The 20928-nt window shown below is 47.2% G+C and overlaps 1 protein-coding gene across 1 annotated transcript in view; it reads right to left on the minus strand.

Annotated features, from left to right (window-relative positions):
• Positions 1-20928, minus strand: part of LOC122550332 (pituitary adenylate cyclase-activating polypeptide type I receptor-like) — a 158961-nt gene that overhangs the window by 106597 nt on the left and 31436 nt on the right. Inside the window, exons 3-4 of the mRNA XM_043691058.1 lie at positions 4463-4570; positions 1891-2000 (exon numbers count right to left, since the gene is read on the minus strand). Coding sequence (XP_043546993.1) covers positions 1891-2000; positions 4463-4570 — 218 coding nt within the window. The remainder of the gene's footprint in view (positions 1-1890; positions 2001-4462; positions 4571-20928) is intronic.

Here is a 20928-nt window from a genome sequence, read left to right on the forward strand (position 1 = left end):
GTAGGTTCTTTACCCAGAGAGTGGTGGGGGCATGGAATGCGCTGCCTGTGGGAGTGGCAGAGTCAGAATCATTGGTGACCTTTAAGCGGCAATTGGATAGGTACATGGATAGGTGCTTAAGCTAGGACAAATGTTCGGCACAACATCGTGGGCCGAAGGGCCTGTTCTGTGCTGTATTGTTCTATGTTCTATGTTCTACGTACATGTGACCCCAGACCCACAGCTATGTGGTTGACTCTTCACTGCCCTCTGGAATGGTCCAGTAAGCCACTCAGTTCAATGGATCTACTGGCACTGGACAGGGGGTGCACAGAGGAAGTTCATTTGGTTGATTCTGGAGTTGAGGGGGTTAACTTGTGATGAAGAGACTTGGTAGACTGGGATTATACTCATTAGAATTCAGAAGAATTGGGAGGATCTAATAGAAACATACAAAGTTATGAAGGGAATAGATAAGATCGAAGCAGGGTGGTTGTCCCCACTGGTGGGTGAAACTAGAACGAGGGAGAGTAGCCTCAAAATAAGGGAGAGCAGATTTCGGACTGAGCTAAGGAAGAACTTCTTCACCCAAAGGGTTGTGAATCTGTGGCATTCCCTGCCCAGGGAAGCAGTTGAGGCTACCTCGGTTAATGTTTCTAAGGCAAAGGTAGATTCTTGAAGAGTAGAGGGAGTAAGGGTTACGGTGAGAGGGCGGGTAAGTGGAGCTGAGTCCATGATCTTATTGAATGGCGGAACAAGCTCGATGGGCCAAATGGCCTCCTCCTGCTGCTCGTCTTTAAGTTTCTCATGTAGGGCGACGAGGGAAGGGCCATGGTTCTCCCGACTGACGCACAGGGTACAAAAACACTCACACAGGATGTTAATGTGATGCCCCAGAAAACAAGGGGCTGAGCACAGCCAGTGGGGCACTGAATCCAATTCAATGACGGATTGAAAAGAATTGAACAGGGTGTGGAACGGCTTTGATATTGATGTGCAGGTCAGGTGAATTGGCCAGGCTAGATTGCCCATGGTGTTAGGTGCATTAGCCAGGTGTAAATATAGGGTAGGGGAATAGATTTGGGTGGGTTACTCTTTGGAGGGTCAGTGTGGACTTGTTGGGCCGAAAGGCCTGTTTCCATACTGTAGGGAATCTGATCTAGAATGGCCATCTCCTGTGTTGTAACCATTGCACAAAGCTGTATTTGGGAGGAGAGAGGGTAAGGAGACGTTAAGGCCATAAGATGTAGGAACAGGAGTCGGCCGGACAGCCACTCAAGCCTGCTCCAACATTCACAGCTGGTCCGATGTTCCTCACATCCACTTTCCTAATCTTTCCCTGTAACCCTGGATTCCCCGACTGATGAATAATCCATCAATGTCATCCTTAAATATGCACAAGGGACTCTGCCCCCTCCAGCTCTCTGGGGCAGGGGGTTTCCAAAGACTCACGACCCCCCTGAAGGAAGAAACCCCTCCTCATCTCAATCTCAGAGTCATCGAATCCCACAGCACAGAGACAGGCACCTCTGCTCAAACTGGTTCATGCTGACCAAAATGTCTACCTATGCCATCCCCATTCCCTTGCAGTTGGACCATATCTCAGTCTTAAACTGGCGCCCCTTTACCCTGAGACTGTGCCCTCTGGCCCTGGACTCTCCCATGTGGGGAAACATCTCTCTCAGCATTGACCCTGTCAAGCCCTTACATTTCAAAGAGATCCCCTCTCATTCTTCTAAACCCCAGTGAGTGGAGTCCCAACTTGTTTAACCTTTACTCCGAAGACAATCCCTCCATACCAGGGATCATCCGTGCGAATGCTCCCTGAACCACCTCCAATGGAATGATATATTTCCTCATAGAAGTGAAAGAAACTGTTGCTTTGTTTATGTATGTGACACGCAGAATTACCTGGTCATCGATTTCCGTGATATTTTCATCAACTCCACAGGCATCGTAGTAGTGGGGGAAGGTTTCTGACCAGCCTTCACTGGTGCAGTTTCGGTAAATGATCCCTAGGACTGAAGAATTTTTAATGTCAGTAAAACCAGAGCAGACGAACAAAAAGACCCTATGACCTTCCAGCCCATCGAGAGACAGGCTTGCTGTTCCTCAGAAGCAAAATGTCTTCCATCCAAAGTGGTGAGGATGAGCTACAACCATGCACCTTGTTAAAGTGAGAAACACCCATCTCAATACTCAATACTCTGACCAATAAATGAAAGCATACCAAATGCCGTCTTCACTATCCTATCAACCTGTGATTCTACTTTCAAGGAGCTATGGACCTATGTTGCCATGGAGAAAATAGTGAGGAGTAGGAGTGGGATCCATTAGAGTCACACTTACCATCATCGGAGTTAATGATTCGGAAGAAGCCCGGACAGTTGACAGAGATCACGTCATGGCTGCCTGACCACCAATTCCAAGAGGGAAGGTCAAAGGTCAGCCGGTCTTCCTCAAGGTGAGAGCAGAAGGCCAAAGTGGGGTAATTCATTCTGGAGATGGTGCGCAGGCAAACAAATGCATCGCTAAGGTCTCCCTCTGGATAGTTTCTGAATACGTTTCTGAGTGCTCCAGAAACATCAAACAAATTCACTGACATTAAATTTCATGATCGTCATGGCCAGGAAGCATACAATTGTTATGATGTGACAGGAAGCTATTCAGTCCATTGTGTCTGCACCAGTTCTATCACTTAGAGCCAATCCACAAACAAAAGGAATTGGTTCAAGCCTTGTATCCTTTTTTGTTCATTATCCAGGAGCTTGGAGAATCTATAATTTCCTCACTATTTTCTCCATGGCAACACAGGTTCATAGCTCCTTGAAAGTGGAGATAGGATAGTGAAGAAGGCGTTTGGTATGCTTTCCTTTATTGGTCAGAGTATTGAGTACAGGAGTTGGGAGGTCATGTTGTGGCTGTACAGGTCATTGGTTAGGCCACTGTTGGAATATTGTGTGCAATTCTGGTCTCCCTCCTATTGGGGGAATGTTGTGAAACTTGAAAGGGTTCAGAAAAGATTTACAAGGATGTTGCCAGGGTTGGAGGGTTTGAGCTACAGGGAGAGGCTGAACAGGCTGGGGCGTGTTTTCCCTGGAGCATCGGAGCTGAGGGGTGACCTTATAGAGGTTTATAAAATCATGAGGAGCATGGATAGGATAAATAGACAAAGTCTTTCCCCTGGGGTCAGGGAGTCCAAAACTAGAGGGCATAGGTTTAAGGTGAGAGGGGATAGATATAAAAGGGACCTAAGGGGCAACTTTTTCACACAGAAGGAGGTGTGTGTATGGAATGAACTGCCAGAGGAAGTGGTGGAGGCTGATACAATTACATCATTTAAAAGGCATCTGGATGGGTATATGAATAGGAAGGGTTTGGAGGGATATGGGCCAGGTGCTGGCAAATGCAACTAGATTAGGTTGGCATATCTGATCGGTATGGACGAGTTCGACTGAAGGGTCTGTTTCCGTGCTGTACATCTCTATGACCCTTTGCCAACCAGAATGGGGGGATAGCCAACAGGGACCCTTTCTATATGGTACAAATGGCTGTGAGTGTATGAATTGAGATTGATCCTGATGAGTTCAAGACAGAAAGCGCCAGCAGCATGTCCCTGATACTCTCGAAAATATCCTCCTCTGTATCCCTTGAATGTTCCTGCTGGTCTGATTGATTTATCTTGGTTCTCCCAGTATCACTGCACCAATGGAACCCTTTTCGCCTACAGTATAAATTGTTGTGGTTGCTTGAAACTTGGCATTCTTGCACTGGTCCTGGTGTGTGTGTGATGTGACTTTATCTTTTCAACAGGAAGAGATGAATTATATTCTGACAAAACTGGGAGGCCTTTAAAGTCACTGTAAGACAATGAAGGGAGCACATGGTTCTGAGTGACAATGCAGGAAGCACAGGGACAGGTAGAGAATAGGAGCAAGAGTTGGCTATTTCAATTGCGCTAGTCCTGTGAGAATGATGAACATTTCTATTTTAAGAGATCTGGGGATCTATTCTCTCATGGCACCGCCCATAACCAAATGAAAGACCTAATATGTTATTCAGCAGTCTCTTGTTGTATGCAGAAACATAAAATAAGAGTAGGCCATTCAGCCCTTCGATCAATCCCTGAGGGGACACTCCTTGACAGAGAAATGAAAATAAAAGGAGGTGCTCTTTTTTAAAATCAATCCATGGCCTCCCTGAAGCTTCTAGATTGCGAATGGTCACATGATCCCGCAGTACGAGTGGGACTCATTAGAGTTGAGAGTGTGTTGCTGGAAAAGCACAGCAGGTCAGGCAGCATCCGAGGACCAGGAAAATCGACATTTCGGGCTGGAGCCCTTAATCGGGGTGAAACGTTGATTCGCCTGCTCCTCGGATGCTGCCTGACCTGCTGTGCTTTTCCAGCACCACACTCTTGACTCTGATCTCCAGCATCTACAGACCTCACTGTCTCACTGTGATCCATGAGAGTCACACTTACCGTCATCGGAGTTAATGATTCGGAAGAATCCCGGACAGCTGACAGAGATCACATCCCCATAATCCGCGTTTGGCCAGCACGTTATATTGTCCCACATCCCAGGACAATCTGCAAAGAGAGAGAGAGAGGGAGTAGGAATGAGGGGATTAAATACCAGCTCCTCATCAGCCTCCTCAAAGTAGAAAAATGAAGAGCAGACATTCTCCTGGCATAGGTTACGAAGCTGTCAATGCACTGGCTCAGCGAGCAACACCCTGCCCTCTGAATTGGGAAGGTCAGGGGTTTGCTGGAGACTTGACCACATTATAAAGGTTGGCACTCCACTCACTGTGGTACTGAGGAGGTGCTGCACTGTCGGAGGCGCTATCTTTTCCATGAGACAACAAACCGAGACTGAAGTCAGCTCACTCACAGATGTGATTTTGACAAATAGCAGGGAAGTTATTCCGGGAGCCCTGCCCAACACTCGTCCTTCAACCAACGTCCTGAATGCAGAGTATCAGGTCAGCATCAGCTTACTGTTTTGCAAGAGGTTAGAACCTAGAACATAGAACAGCACAGAACAGGCCCTTTGGCCCTTGGTGTTGCACCAACCTGTGAACTATTCTCAGTTCGTCCTCCTACACTATCCCAAAATCATCCATGTGCTTATGTAAAGATTGTTTAAATCTCCCTAATGTGGCTGAGGTTACTGCAGGCTTGTGGTAATCTTGTGAGACTAACAGCCCAGTGAAATGGGCTCAAAGCCCATCACAGCATTGACATAGGTCAAACCCAACTCAGTGAACCGGGTCCCAATACGGTGATCATGAAAATTATCACCATTAGAAACATTACCTGATTTACCAACGTTGCCAAGGAAAGGTCATCTGTATCTGGGCCTACATGTGACTCCAGACCCATTGCCCTTTTCCCAAGGCCATTGCCAATGACCCAAGGCCACAAGTAGTGCCCTTCTAACTTTATTGTAGAATAGCGTAGCAAACCACTCAGTTCAAAGGCAATTTGGGATGGATCTCAAATTGGCTTTCAGCCAGTCAGATTCACTCCCCAGGATATCAAGAAAGGGTTGGAGGCCCTGGATACTGCAAAGGCTGTGGACCCTGACAACAGTTCAGGCGCTGCAATAAAGGATTGAACTTCCAAACCAGTTGTATCCCAAGCTGGAGAAAGTGAGGTCTGCAGACGCTGGAGATCAAAGCTGAAACTTTATTGCTGGAACAGCACAGCAGGTCAGGCAGCATCTAGGGAACAGAAGATTCGACGTTTCGGGCACATGCCCTTCTTCAGGAATGAGCAGAGAGTGTTCAGCAGGAGAAGATAAAAGGTAGGGAGGAGGGACTTGGAGGAGGGGCGTTGGAAATGTGATAGGTGGAAAGAGGTCAAGGTGAGGGTGATAGGTCGGAGTAGGGTGGAGGCGGAGAGGTCAAGAAGAAGACTGCGGGTCAGGAAGGCAGTGCCGGGCTGGAGGGATTCGGCTGAGACAAGGTGGGGGGAGGGGGGATGAAGAAACTGGTGAAGTCCAAGTTCATCCCCTGTGGTTGGAGGGTTCCCAGTCGGAAGATAAGACGCTCCTCCTCCGACCGTCGCGTTGTTGTGGTTTGGCGGTGGATGAGTCCAATGACCTGCATATCCTCGGTGGAGTGGGAGGGGGAGTTGAAATGCTGTGCTACAGGGTGATTGGGTTGGTTCGTCCGGGTGGCCCAGAGGTGCTCTCTGAATCGCTCCGCAAGTAGGCGGCCTGTCTCCCCAATATAGAGGAGGCCACACCGGCTGCAGCGGATGCAGTAGATAATGTGGGTGGAGGTGCAGGTGAATCCTGTATCCCAAGCTGTTCCAGTACACCTGCAGCTGTGGTATCAACTGAGCGGCATGGGGATTTGCCCAGGTATGTCCTGCACACAAAAAGCAGGACACATCCAACCCGGCCATCAGTCTACTCTCGATCATCAGTAAAGTGATGGAAGAGGTCCATCGACAGCAGCACTTGCTCAGCAATAACCTGCTCAGTGATACCCAGTTTGGGTTCTGCCAGGGCCACTCAGCTCCTGACCTCATTACAAGCCTTGGTTCAAATATGACACCATCCAAGACAAAGCAATCCCTTGATTGGCATCACGTCCACAAACATCCAAACGCTCCACGACTGACACTCAGTGACAGCAGTGTGTGCTAGCTACAAGATGCATGGCAGAAATTCACCAAAGACCCTCAGACAGCACCATCCAAACCCACGACCACTTTCATCTTGAAGGACAAGGGCAGCAGATACATGGGAGCACCACCCCTGCAAGTTCCCCTTCATGCCACTCACCATCCTGACTTGGAAATATATCACCGTTCCTTCAGTATCTCTGGGTCAAAATGCTGGAATTCCCTCTCTCAGGGCATTGTGGGTCAGCCCACAGCAGGTGGACTGCAGCGGTTCAAGAAGGCAGCTCACCCCCACCTTCTCAAAGGGGGAAACTAGGGACGGGTAATAAATGCCAGCGATAACCATGTCCCACAAATAAATTAACAAAGAGACTGGACTCAACACTACCTTCTTGAGGGTAGTTTGGGATGGCCTTGAATGCTGTCTAGCTGGAGCTGCCCACATCCCAAGATAGAATTACAAAAAAAAGCAAGCGGCTGGTGTGACTCCTGTATTTGAGGCACGACAATTACTCCTTCCTCCTCTGCTTTGGGGCTGGTTCTAAATGGCACTACAACAATGCAAGCCTTTCCTCAGTTTGGGCCCTGGAGGGTTAACATGGAGAGGTGGATTTCTTTAGCTGTGGTCTCACTGTCTGAGTATGGCAGGTGCTGACTCACTGCTCTACTCTGGTCGTGCAGCTGATGAGTTTCAGACCAAGACTTGCAAACTGCCCCTTTGAACTGAGTGCCAATCCGATGATTCAACAGCTGCAGAAATTCCAACGTCTACTCATTTGGAACTTCTCAAAATGAGTTTTTGTTTCACCTCCTGAAGAGAACTTTTCTTGCAGTCAGCTGAAGAAAGCCACAGCTCCCTCAAGCATCCCAAAGGCTCAGAAAGATGTTAAGTTCTGAGAGAAGCTGAGGAGGAGATGTTACCAGAATGGTACCAGAGATGGAGGTTATGACAATATAATGGTTATTTGAGGTGAAATTTGTCCTGGTTTTCTTTAATGAAGAAAGGTTGTGACAGAGGCAATGAACAGTCTATTCCAAAGGCAATAAAGTATACAGTACGTGAGGTGCTGGGTTTTCTTTAAATTCGAACAGGAGAAGCAGCCTGACTGGGTGGGGTAAAGCTCCCATTGAACCTGGATGGTTAGCTTTATTTTTCAGATGCAGTTGTCGTAGGGGTCTCAGTGCTGGGTGGAAACTGCACTACACCTCTCCCTGCTACTTCCTCTCTCTCTGCTACTCCCTCTACTCCCTGCTACTCCCTCTCTCTCAGAGTTTTCTCTTTGGTGCTTTTCCAACTGGACTGGAGAATTGCCGAGGAGCCAATCCAAGGGATGGCACGGTAGCTCAATGGTTAGCACTGCTGCCTCACAGTGCCAGGGACCCAGGTTCGATTCCAGCCTTGGACAACTGTCCGTGTGGCGTTTGCACATTCTCCCCGTGCCTGCGTGGGTTTGTCTCCGGGTGCTCCAGTTTCCTCCCACAGTCCAAAGATGAGCAGGTTTGGCGAATTGGTCATGCTAAATTGTCCATAGTGTTTAGGGATGTGTGAATTAGGTGCATCAGTCAGGGGGTAAATATAGGGGAATGGGTCTGGGTGGATTACTCTTTGAAGGGTTGGTATGGACTTGTTGGGCCGAAGGGCCTGTTTCAACACTGTAGGGATTCTATGGTTTTACTGAAGTTGCCTTTGACAAGGGTGTGTCCATAAGCGGTTACTGTATTGGAACAGTTACTATTGAGTAGTTAAATAATCTATTATTCTGTTTCGTTTTCCAGTAGAGTTAAGTTATTCCAATTTCTTCCTTCTTTTGTTGTATTTTATCTATGGTGTATGAATAAAGTGTGTTTTATTTCAAACCTGGTAGCTTGCCCAACTGGATTGCAGCTGGAACACAACTCCTTGAACTTGTCTTTAAAATAAGAAAAAGTTAGGATCTAGGCTACCTCCTTCATATGTTTTCGAATGGCCTGTAACAAGGTGGGTTCAATGGCAGGGAGAGACAGCCGAAGCTACGATCAACTGTGTTCCTTTCAAACAGAGAACGACAAAGTGAGATTTGACTGAGGGTTCAAAACCACGTGGACGTTGATCAGGGGAGTAATTGCTTCCACCCATGAGAGGGCACAGGAGCGAAATAATGAGTCGATTTTGAGGGAAATGAAGCAGGCTGCTTTCCAAATGCAGTGAGTTGTTATTATCTGCCTGAAAATTGGGAAGAAGGATATTTTGAAGGCAGTTAGATCCATACAGGGGGTGTCCGTGATTTATAAATGTCTGACTTATCAATGTTCATACTGACGAACACATTCCCACAGAGGGGCGTAGTTTTAAATATAAGTAATATTTTACATTTTAAATAATTTTAGATGTGAACGTTTCCTGTATGACCAGCTGCTCTATATTGAACTGCATACAAACCGATGGACTTGGAAGTGGAATTTACAATTGGTGGATGACTTGTAATTGAAAAGACAAAAATATCCAGGAAGGGTTCGGGGAAAAGATGGAGAAGGGGGCTAATTGGATAGGGCATTCAAAGGGCTGGCATTGTCTCAGTGGGCAGAATGGCACCCACCCCCCACTCCGTGTTGTTCTGTTCTATAATCCAACACTGTAAAATAATGCCATGGCTTTTCTTTAGACTATGGCAATGCTAGCCTTCTCCCCCACATTCCCACCCTGCAGCACGTTTGACAACTAACACTGTTCTTAAAACGAGCAGAAGACGACGGTTCAACACACTGTCTCTGCTCTCCCTCAGCAAACATGAAAAGAGACTTTGTACGTCAATGGCTTTCATTTATATATCCACATGGGGCAGTACAAGGCACATCACATGGGTGCTGTCAGGCAAAGCTGACAACAGCCACACAAGATGGCATGGGGATGGGTGATTCTTTAACGGAGAGGGTGACTACTGAAAGGTAGGGAGCATAGCAACCCACCCTGTTGGCATCACCCTGCATTGCAAGCCAGCCTTCCAGCCAACTGAGCTAACCAGGGCGGCATGGTGGCCCAGTGGTTAGCACTGCTGCCTCACAGCGCCAGGGACCTGGGTTTGATTCCTGCCTCGGGTGACTCTCTGTGTGGAGTTTGCACATTCTCCCCCGTGTCTGCGTGGGTTTCCTCCCACAATCCAAAGGTGCGTGGGTCAGGGTGGATTGGCCATGGGAAATGCAGGGATTGGGGTGGGTCTGGATGGGATGCTCTTCGGAGGGTTAATGTGGCCCCGACAGGCTGAATGACCTGCTTCCACTCTTGGGTAGGGGGTGGGGCACAGCTTTCTATGAGCTCCCATTGGTTGGAGGGATAAGTGTTGACCAGGAAACTGCTGGAGAGCTCCCTTGTTCTCTGTTAAAACGGAGCCTGGTGGGGGGAGGGGGATTTGTTCACGTGCACCTCAGAGAGAAAGCCAGGGTTCAAACTGCCTTATCTCAGTGATGGGCACCACAGGGTCAATATGAGGCACCAACACCTGTGCCCCATTGGTTTCATTGGAGCCACTTTGTGGATTTCAGTCACCTGTTGTCGGCGCCCTGAGTAGAAAGGTTGCTCTGTGCTGGCTGACTAACGTCTCACAGACAGGTTTGGAGTCATCAAGCCTGGCGTGAGTTGGATTACAGACAATTAAAAAGGACTGCAAATGCTGGAATCCAAAGTAGACAGGCAGGAGGCTGGAGGAACACGGCAAGCCAGGCAGCCTCAGGAGGGGGAGACGTCAATGTTTCGGGTGTAACCTTTCTTCAGGACTGGGGGTGGGTGTAGGGGGGAGCTGCAGGTATGCAGATACTGCAATCCAAGGTCGACAGGCAGGAGGCTGGAAGAACACAGCAAGCCAGGCAGCATCAGGAGGTGGAAAAGTTGACGTAAGAAGGGTTAAACCTGAAACGTCGACTTCTCCACCTCCTGGTGTGAACAGGCTGATACTCAGGAGGTGAAGTGCTCCCCTATATTCTGAATTCTTCAGTAAATGATTTTCTCCCACAGACTGAACATTGCGTCAACAATGGAAAGCTTTCATGACTGACTAAAAAAAAAGGTACTTTTTAATGCGTTCAAATGAAATCAGACTTTTTAGCTTTTGAATAGCGCATTCAATATTTCTGTGAGGAGTGTTTCCTTTATTCAATGGTGACACATTCATGAATTGTAATAAATATTAATGTGTTGCCATTATCTCATCTCCCACCTATTCTCCCGTTATCTCTTTTATCACATTCATTGTGGATTTTTTTCTGTGTCTGGTCACCAGCCTCTCCCCTTCCCCCTCTCCCAGGGGGCTCTGGACCTACCCGAGACCAACACAGATAGGAAAAGAGTAGACCATTTGGCCCCTCAAGCCCCTCCGTCCCATTCAGTGAAATGGTTGATGTCTCACGTATCAGCTGCACTTTCCTGCTCACCACCCCCCCCCCCATCCCTTTATCATTACGGCCCCCAAAACATCCCTGCCCACCTCAGTTGTCATTATCCTCATTGACCATGCATCTACAACAATCCTGGGCAGAAATTTCCCGAGATTAATGAGCGGTTGCTTGGTAATATTTCTCCATTCCTCACTCCTAAACGGTCTGCAATTTGTTAGAAGATGCAAAACCCCTCTATTTCAAGGGGTAACAGCTCCTGTGCCTTACATATTCTGACCTGAGTCCTAAAACCCTGGTTCTAGATTCCCCATCATAATCCTTTCTGCCATTATCCTGCTCAGGGTTTTATCAGTTTCTGTGGGATCGGCCTCATCCCCCTAATTCCGTTGAATATAATCCGAGCCGATCCAGCCTCTCTTCATACCTCAGTCCTGCTATCCCAGGAATTGCAGTGAGATCTCCTCTCCTAACTAGTTGCAGCGGTAGCGTCCCTACCTCTGGGCCAGGCCACACTGGTAGCCTGTCCTGGAGATGTGTCATAACATCTCTGAACCAGTTGATGAAATGGCATTTGTAGGAGGTCTTCTGGAAATGTCCATGCCTCTGAGCTAGAGACTCAGGGTCAAATCGCACTCCATGAATTAATGCCCAGGGTTGGTAATGCAGCCATTGGCCAATTTGGCGTTCTTACACTTCAGCGGTAGTGTCCCGAGTTCAAGGCCCAGAGTTGTTGAAATAACTCCCCAGAGTCAGGTATCCAATCACTCCTTCAGTTACACATGAACAGGCCTTGACTCCAGTACTGCCTCCCTAGAGACAGCTGCCACAGTGCCATCATCTGTGGCGCTCCTGTTTATATCTGTCAGCCAGGGCTCCCTAATTGGACCAGGTCAACAAACGCAAACAGGGAACTCATATTCCATATTAAAAAAAAAGAACTGAGGACGCTGTAAATCAGGAACAAAACAAGAAGTTGCTGGAAAAGCTCAGCATTTACCCTATCCATGCCCCTCATGATTTTATAAACCTCTATAAGGTCACCCCTCAGCCTCTGATGCTCCAGGGAAAACAGCCCCAGCCTGTTCAGCCTCTCCCTGTAGCTCAAACCCTTCAAACATGGCAACATCCTTGTAAATCTTTTCTGCTCCCTTTCAAGTTTCACAACATCCTTCCTATTAGCAGGGAGACCAGAATTGAATGCAGTTTTCCAAAAGTGGCTTAACCAATGTGCTGTACAGCTACAACATGACCTCCCAACTCCTGTACTCAATAGTCTGACCAATAAAGGAATGCATACCAAACGCCTTCTTCACTATCCTATCTACCTGCGACCCCACTTTCAAGGAGTTGCAAGACCTGGAGCTTTCGGAACCCGCAGTCTTGGGGCATTTGTCCACAAATCCCTGAAGGAGGCAGGACAGATTAATAGGATTGATAAGAAGGTATATGGAACACCTTTCTATTTCAATCGTGGCATAGATTCCAAAAGCAGGGAGGGTATGTTGGGACTGTACAGGACTCTGGTGAGGCTGCGTCTGGAGGACTGTGTACAGTTCTGGTCCCCACACTGTCGGAAGGATGTGAGTGCACTGGGGGGGGGAGTGCAGAGGATATTCACCAGGATGCTGCCTGGGGTGGAGCATTTCAGCGATGAACAAAGGCTGGATAAGCTCGGGATGTTTTCTGCGGAGCAGAGAAGGTTGAGTTTTAACCTGATGGAGGTGTCGAAGGAACTTACTTGAAAGGTCAATAACTAAGGGGCAGAATATTAAGGCAGACATTTTAGAGGGGATTTGAAGAAAGGGTTTTCCACTTAGAGGGTAGGGGGAATCTGGGATGGCCACTGCCTGGGAGGGGAGTTGAGGCAGGTAACCTCACAACCTTTAAAATGTATTTGGACGAGCACTTGAAGAGTCATAACATTAAAGGCTATGGGCCTAGTGTGGGAAAGAAGGATTAGTCTACACTTAGGCAGTACAGATTTCATGGGCCGAAGGGAATCTTCTGTAGTATATGGTTCTAAGAGAAAACCAGAAATACTTAAATAATGCAAGTACCGGACATTCCGGAATTCCACTTTGACGTATTTGAGTCACACCAATATCTCTCATTCACCAGTTTTACTGGTTTTGCTTTCTGCGGTGCCCCCTTCCCACGTGCACCCGAAATGGGAAGTAGTCACAACTGCTTGAATCTGCAGGGCAGCACATTCGTTCTCACTGGCCTGGAGCTTGGGGAACACACCCCCTGTTGGAAAAATAGCACCCCAACACGCTTCACTGGGGATTGGCCAGTTAAATATTAATAATGGAGCAATGATGCAAAGGTCATCAAGAGATTCCTCAAAGAGGTAGGTTTTAAGCAGCAAGAGACAGTTTGTGTTGACGGGTAAGTCCGGGTCCAAGGCTCTGGTCCTGGGGATTGTGGGTTCAAATCCCACCAGGAAAATGGTGAAATTCTAATTCAATAAAAATCTGAATTAAAAAGCTAGTCTAAAGGTGACCATTGTTGTAAAAATCTGCTTGACTAATGTCCTTTTCAGAAGGAAATCTGCCATCCTTCTCTGGTCTGGCCTACATTAGCAATATTTAAAGGGCGCTTGGACAAATACATAGAACATAGAACATTACAGCGCAGTACAGGCCCTTCGGCCCTCAATATTGTGCTGACCTGTGAAATTAATCTAATCCCATCTAACCTACACCATTCCATTATTATCCATATGTATGTCCAATGACCATTTAAATGCCCTTAACATCAGTGAGTCTACTACTGTTGTAGGCAGGCCGTTCCACCCCCCTCTACTCTCTGAGTGAAGAAACTACCTCTGACATCTGTCCTAAATCTAACACCCCTCAATTTAAAGCTATATTCCCTCGTGTTAGCCTTCACCATCCAAGGAAGCAGTCTCTCCCTGTCCACCCTATCTAACCCTCTGATCACCTTATATGTCTTGATTAAGTCACCTCTCAACCTTCTTCTCTCCAATGAAAATAGCCTCAGTTCCCTCAGCCTTTCCTCATAAGACCTTCCCTCCATACCAGGCAACATCCTAGTAAATCTCCTCTGTACCCTTTCCAAAGCTTCCACAACCTTCCTACAATGCGGTGACCAGAACTGTACGCAATACTCCAGGTGCGGCCTTACCAGTACCTTGTACAGCTGATGCATGACCTCGTGGCTCCGGAACTCGATCCCCCTCTCAATAAACCCCAGCAGACCATATGCTTTCTTAACAACCCTATCAACCCGGGTGGCAACTTTCAGGGATTTATGCACCTGGACACCCAGATTGCTCTGTTCATCTACACTGCCAAGAATTTTAACATTAGTCCAGTACTCTGCATTCCTGTTACTTCTTCTGAAGTGAGCTACCTCACACTTTTCCGTATTAAACTCCATTTGCCACTTCTCAGCCTCCGACGCTTCAGGGAAAACAGCCCCAGCCTGTTCATCTTCCTCATCTAAGTTATTAACGTACTTTGTAAATAATCGTGGCCCCTTCACACTGCTGGGGCAGTGCCTTGACCAGTTTGAAAAATGGAAGCATGAAGTCAAGCAGCGTAAAAGGACAAGTGCTCACATTTGTGGGCTATCCACAATTTATTTTTATCAATAAGACAGTCATTGTCACAGAGTCATATAGCACGGAAACAAACCCTTTGGTCCAACTCATCCGTGCTGACCCAGATATCCCATTTGCTAGCACTTGGCCCATATCCCTCCAAACCCTTCCTATTCATGTACCCATCCAGATGCCTTATAAATGTTGCAATTGTACCAGCCTCCACCACTTCCTCTGGCAGCTCATTCCATACACGTACTACGCTCTGTGTGAAAAAGTTGCCCCCTAGGTCTCTTTTATATCTTTCCCCTCTCACCCTAAACCTATGCCCTCTAGTTCTGGACTCCCCCACCCCAGGGAAAAGACTTTGCCTATTTACCCTATCCATGCCCCTCATGATTTTATAAACCTCTATAAGGTCACCCCTCAGCCTCTGATGCTCCAGGGAAAACAGCCCCAGCCTGTTCAGCCTCTCCCTATAGCTCAGATCCTCCAACCCTGGCAACATCTTTGTAAATCTTTCCTGCACCCTTTCAAGTTTAAAAACATATTTCCTGTAGCAGGGAAATCTGGAATTGCGCGCAATATTCCAAAAGTGGAATACTGTCCTGTACAGCCGCAACATGACTGTTTCGAAGAACCTCACTAAGATGTTCAAAACCCTGATGGGTCTTAACAGGTGGATACTGAGAGATTGTGCCCACTGGTCAGGGAATCTAACACATGGGGATACGCTTTCAGGAGAAGAGGCCGTTCTGAGATGTGTGGAACTGTCTTTGCTCAAAGGTTTGAGAATTTTTGGAATTCTCTATCTCAGAGGATCATTGATGCTCCATTGTTGAACACATCTCCAGCTGAGATCCACAAATTTCTGGGTGTTTTTTGGGAATCAAAGGAAACGGGGACAGGCGAGGCTATGCCAAAGTGTGGCCATAATCATGTTAAATGGTGCACCAGGGTCGATGGGCCAAATGGTTCACTCCTGCTTCTATTTCCTAAATTCTTCAGTCTCTAAATTTCCCTCTGCCTTTTTTTCAATCTCTCCTCGTTTAAATGTTCCACACCCTTTACATTTGTTCTGCTTTCAACCACCCTCTGCGTGAAAAAGTTGCCCCTTAGGTCTCTTTTATATCTTTCCCCTCTCACCCTAAACCTATGCCCTCTAGTTCTGAACCCCCAGACCCCAGGGAAAAGACTTTGTCTGTTTACCCTATCCATGCCCCTCATGATTTTATAAACCTCTATAAGGTCACCCCTCAGCCTCCGACACTCCAGGGAAAACAGCCCCAGCCTATTCAGCCTCTCCCTGTAGCTCAGATCCTCCAACCCCGGCAACATCTTTGTAAATCTTTTCCGAACCCTTTCAAGTTTCACAACATCCTTCCTATAGCAGGGAGACCAGAATTGCACGCAATATTCCAACAGTGGCCTAACCAATTCCTATACAGCTGCAACGTGACCTCCCAACTCCAAATTATTTCCTTTGAATTTGAATTTCTTCAACTGTGGGGCTTTGTTGTGCCCAGATTTACTGTTGTGTTGCCATGGATTACACTTCAATAGCAGTTCATTGCTATATATTTTGAGAAGTCTATTACATATGTACAGTGATACATAAATGCACGTCTTTACATTCCATTGTAGATCATTAAAGACTTCGCATTTATATAGCACTATGCACAACCTCAAGATACCCCAAAGAACTTTACATCGAGTGAAGTACTTCTTTATTAATTCACTCATGGAACATGGATGTCGCTGCCTGGGCCCAGCATTTATTGCCGGTCGCTAGTTGCCCCCTTGAGAAGGTGGGGCTGAGCTGCCTTCTTGAACCGCTGCAGTCCACCTGCTGTGGGTTGACCCACAATGCCCTTAAGGAGGGAATTCCAGGATGTTGACCCAGAAACCTTTTTAGGTAAAGTTCCTGTTGTAATGCAGGAGCCAATGTACACACAGCAAATTCCTGCAAACAACAATGCTACAACTCTAGCAGTTGGTTGAGGCATAAGGAATGTCCAGGACACTGGGCAGAACATGTCTGCTCTTCCATGGCACTGTGATCGGTTACCTTCACCAGAGTGGGAACACGGGGTGCCCCGTCACTTGAAATCCTGCACCCCTAGGGATGCATCACTCTCTCATGATGACACCAAGGTGCCAGTCTGCATGTTGTGCCCACGTCCTGAGTCTGACTTGAAGTCACAACGGTCTGATTCAGAAGCAAGGGTGTTGCTAACTGAGTGATGACTAACACTGCGATGGGGCCAATAAAACTGAGGTGTGTGTGTATGTGTCTGTGTGTGCGTGTGTGTGTGTGCGAGTGTGTATGTGTGTCTGCGTGTGTGTCTGTGTCTGTGCCTGTGTGTGCGTGTGTGCGTGTGTATGTGTGTGTGTGTCTGTGTGTGTATGTGCGTGTGTCTGTGTGTGTGTGTGTGTCTGTGTGTGTGTCTGTGTGTGTGTGAGTGTGTGTGTGTGTGTGTGTGTGAGTGTGTCTGTGTGTGTGTGTGTGAGTGTGTGTGTGTGAAAGAGAGAGAGTCAGTGTGTGTCTGAGTCTATGTGTCTGTGTCTGTGCAGAAGTGGAGGAGCTAGTGCACTGTCGATGCTGCTGGCCTTGGGGAGCTGCCTTGCTCATGTTAGCGAACAGAAATCGAAAAGTGTGGTGCTGGAAAAGCCCAGCAGGTCAGGCAGCATCCGAGTCAACATTTCAGGTGTAAGTCCTTCATCAGGAATGTGGAGAGGGAAGGGAGCTGAGAGATCAATCGGGCAGTGGGAGTGTGGCCGTGGGGAAGGAAGCCAGGAAGGCAATAGGTGGATGCAGGAGGGGAATGATACTGATAGGTTGGAGGGAAGGGTGGAATGGATAGGTGGAAAGGAAGATAGACAGGTAGGACAGGTCAGCCACCTCTGCCCCTCCCATTCCTGGTGAAGGGTTAATGCCTGAAACGTCGACTCTCCTGCTCCTCGGTGCAGCCTGACCTGCTGTGCTTTTCCAGTGCTACACTCTCGACTCCGAATCTCCAGCAACTCTAGTCCTTGCTTTCTCCAGGTTAGTTAACAGCCAGGTGGCACAGTGGCTTAGTGGTTAGCGTTGCTGTCTGACTGTGCTAGGGACCCAGGTTCCTCTCTGTCAGGCAGGGAGGAAGTGATAAGGTAAGGAAACCGTGGTTTACAATAGAAATCGCACCTCTTGTTACGAAGAAGCTTATGTGTTGATGAGGCAAGATGGTTCAGATGAGGCGATGGAGAGTTACAGATCAGCGAGGAAGGATTTAAAGAGGGAGTTAAGAAGAGCAAAGAGAGGACATGAGCAGTCTTTAGCAAATAGAATAAAGGAGAACCCTAAAGCTTTCTATAGGTATGTGAGGAATAAAAGGATGATTAGGGTAGGAATAGGGCCAATCCAAGACAGAAGTGGGAAGTTGAGTGTGGACCCTGTGGAGATCGGAGAGGTGCTAAACGAACATTTCTCATCAGTTTTCACTCAGGAAAAGAAGAATATTGTAGAGGAGGAGAATGAGGTACAAGATATTAGACTAGAAACGATCGAGGTTAGTTACAAACAGGTTTTATCAATTCTAGAAGGAGTGAAAGTAGACAAGTCCCCTGGGCCAGATGGGTTTTATCCAAGGATTCTCTGTGAGGCTAGGGAGGAGATAGCAGAGCTTTTGGCTTTGATATTTGAGTCATCATTGTCTACAGATTTAGTACCAGAGGAGTAGAGGATTGCAAATGTTGTGCCCTTGTTCTAGAAGGGCAGTAGAGATGACCCAGGTAATTATAGACCAGTGAGTCTTACTTCTGTTGTAGGAAAGGTTTTGGAAAGGATTATAAGAGATAACATTTATAATCATTTAGCAAGCAACAATTTGATTTCAGATAGTCAACATGGTTTTGTCAAGGGTAGGTCGTGTCTCACAAACCTCATTGAGTTTTTTGAGAAGGTGACCAAGCATGTATATGAGGGTAGGGCAGTTGACGTGGTGTACATGGACTTCAGTAAAGCCTTTGATAAGGTTCCACATGGTAGGCTGTTGGAAAAACTGCAGAGGCATGGGATTGAGGGTGATTTAGCAGTTTGGATTAGAAACTGGCTTTCTGAATGAAGGCAGCAAGTGTGGTTGATGGAAAATATTCAGCCTGGAGTCCAGTTACTAGTGGTGTGCCCCAAGGATCTGTTTTGGGACCACTGCTGTTTGTCAATTTTATAAATGACTTTGACACAGGCATAGGTGGATGGATTAGTAAATTTGCAGATGACATTAAAGTCGGTGGAGTAGTGGACAGTTTGAAAGAATGTTACAGGTTGCAGGGGAACTTGGATAAACTGCAGAATTGGGCTGAGAGATGGCAAATGGAGTTCAATGCAGCTAAATGTGAGGTGATGCACTTTTGGAAGAATAACAGGAAGGCAGAGTACTGGGTCAATGGAAAGATTCTTGGTAGTGTGGATATGCAGAGGGAATCTTGGAGTCCATGTACATAGATCCCTGAAAGTTGCCACCCATGTGGATAGTGCTGTTAAGAAGGCATACGGTGTGTTAGGTTTCATTGGTCGAGGGATTGAGTTCCGGAGCCGCAATATCATGCTGCAACTATACAAAACACTAGTGCGGCCGCACTTGGAATATTGTGTACAGTTCTGGTCCCCATATTTCGGGAAGGATGTGGAAGCATTGGAAAAGCTGCAGAGGAGATTTATCAGGATGTTGCCTGGTCTGGAGGGAAGGTCTTATGAGGAAAGGCTGAGAGACTTGAACCTGTTCTCATTGGTATGAGGAACGCAGGGTCATGGGGATGTGTCTGGGTGGGATGCTATCCTGAGGGTCAGTATGGGCTGAATTCCTGCCTGCGCACTGTAGAGATTCTCTGTTTCAGTGATGGGAAAGAGCTTCAATTATGAAAGAAAATAAAGCCAACATATAGGGTTCTTGGTAGTGGTAATGTCTCTGTCTCCAGATCAGGAGTGGGGGGAGCCCCTGGGTTCAAATCTCACCTGCTTCTGGGGTATCTGACAGCATCTCTGTAATGGTTGGATCAAAAAAAAGGGTTTAAAAAAAGACCCACCCTCCTTCCATCATCTTTGATCAATTGCAGTGTCCATAACGAAATTATTTGTAAATATTCAATTAGTTGCTTGGATACCTGACTGGTGGAGATTGGTAGGGGAAGACAGTTTTGATGGTTTGGTGATGGGAAAAGAATAAATGCTCTTATGTGTGTAAGAACAATTCTGGATATACGCAAGAGGAAAAGCAGACCCACCCTCCTGGTCTGGCTTACATGTGACTCCAGACCCATAGCAATGAGGTTGACTCCTAACTGCTCTCTGAGTAATTAGGGATGGGCAATAGATGCTGGGTCTGGACAGCGATGCCCTCATCCTGTGCATGAATAAAAGACAGGGAAGGCGTTTCTTCCTGTTTATACGCTCCTAATTAAAGAAAAAACAAATAAAGCAGATGCAGGTGCGGCTCTTGAGGCATTGGTAATGCCTCCACCTCTCAGCCAGGAGGCCTAGGTGCAAATCCCACCTGCTCCAGGGTCATGTAATGACATTTCTATAACAGATTGATCAGAAGGTATTTGATACAATGGAAATCTTATATGTTAAGTGCTTTTGTGCTCATCGAATCCCCCACAGTGTGGAAAAGGGCATTAAGCCTATCAAATCTATACTGACATTCCAAAGAGCAACCCACCCTCCTATCCCTGTGACCCTACATTCCCAATGGTTAATCTACCTAGCCCACACATCCCTGGACAGTATGAGCAATTTCCCTGGCCAATTCACCCTAACCCGCACATCCCTGGATACTATGGGCAATTTCCCATGGCTAATCCACCCTAACCTGCACATCCCTGGATACTATGCACAATTTCCCATGGCCAATCCACCCTAACCTGCACATCCCTGGACACTATGGCCAATTTCCCTTGGCCAATCCACCCTAACCTGCACATCCCTGGACACTATGGCCAATTTCCCATGGTCAATCCACCCTAACCTGCACATCTTTAGATTGTGGGAGGAAACCCAGGCAGACACGGGGAGAATGTGCAAACTCCACCCTGACAGTCACCCGAGGCTGGATTCGATCCCGAATCCCTGGCGCTGTGTGAGGCAGCAGTGCTAACCACTGAGCTGCTGTGCAGTGATAGGAGCCATACCTTTGGACTAAATGCTCCATGTTCACGTCCCATTTGCTCCAGAGGTGTGTAATAATCTTCCTGAATAGATTGAGATAGAATCACGCTATGACTGTATGAAATATCTTTTGTGGGTGGAATATTGGAGGGGTTGAGGTTAGCAGCGTGGGCGAATTTAAGGGGAATTTGGGTAAAGCAGACCCAGTCCATTTAGATTTAGGCCTTCCTGCTG

This window comes from Chiloscyllium plagiosum, chromosome 5 (genome assembly GCF_004010195.1).
Source record: "Chiloscyllium plagiosum isolate BGI_BamShark_2017 chromosome 5, ASM401019v2, whole genome shotgun sequence".
NCBI lineage: Eukaryota > Metazoa > Chordata > Chondrichthyes > Orectolobiformes > Hemiscylliidae > Chiloscyllium > Chiloscyllium plagiosum.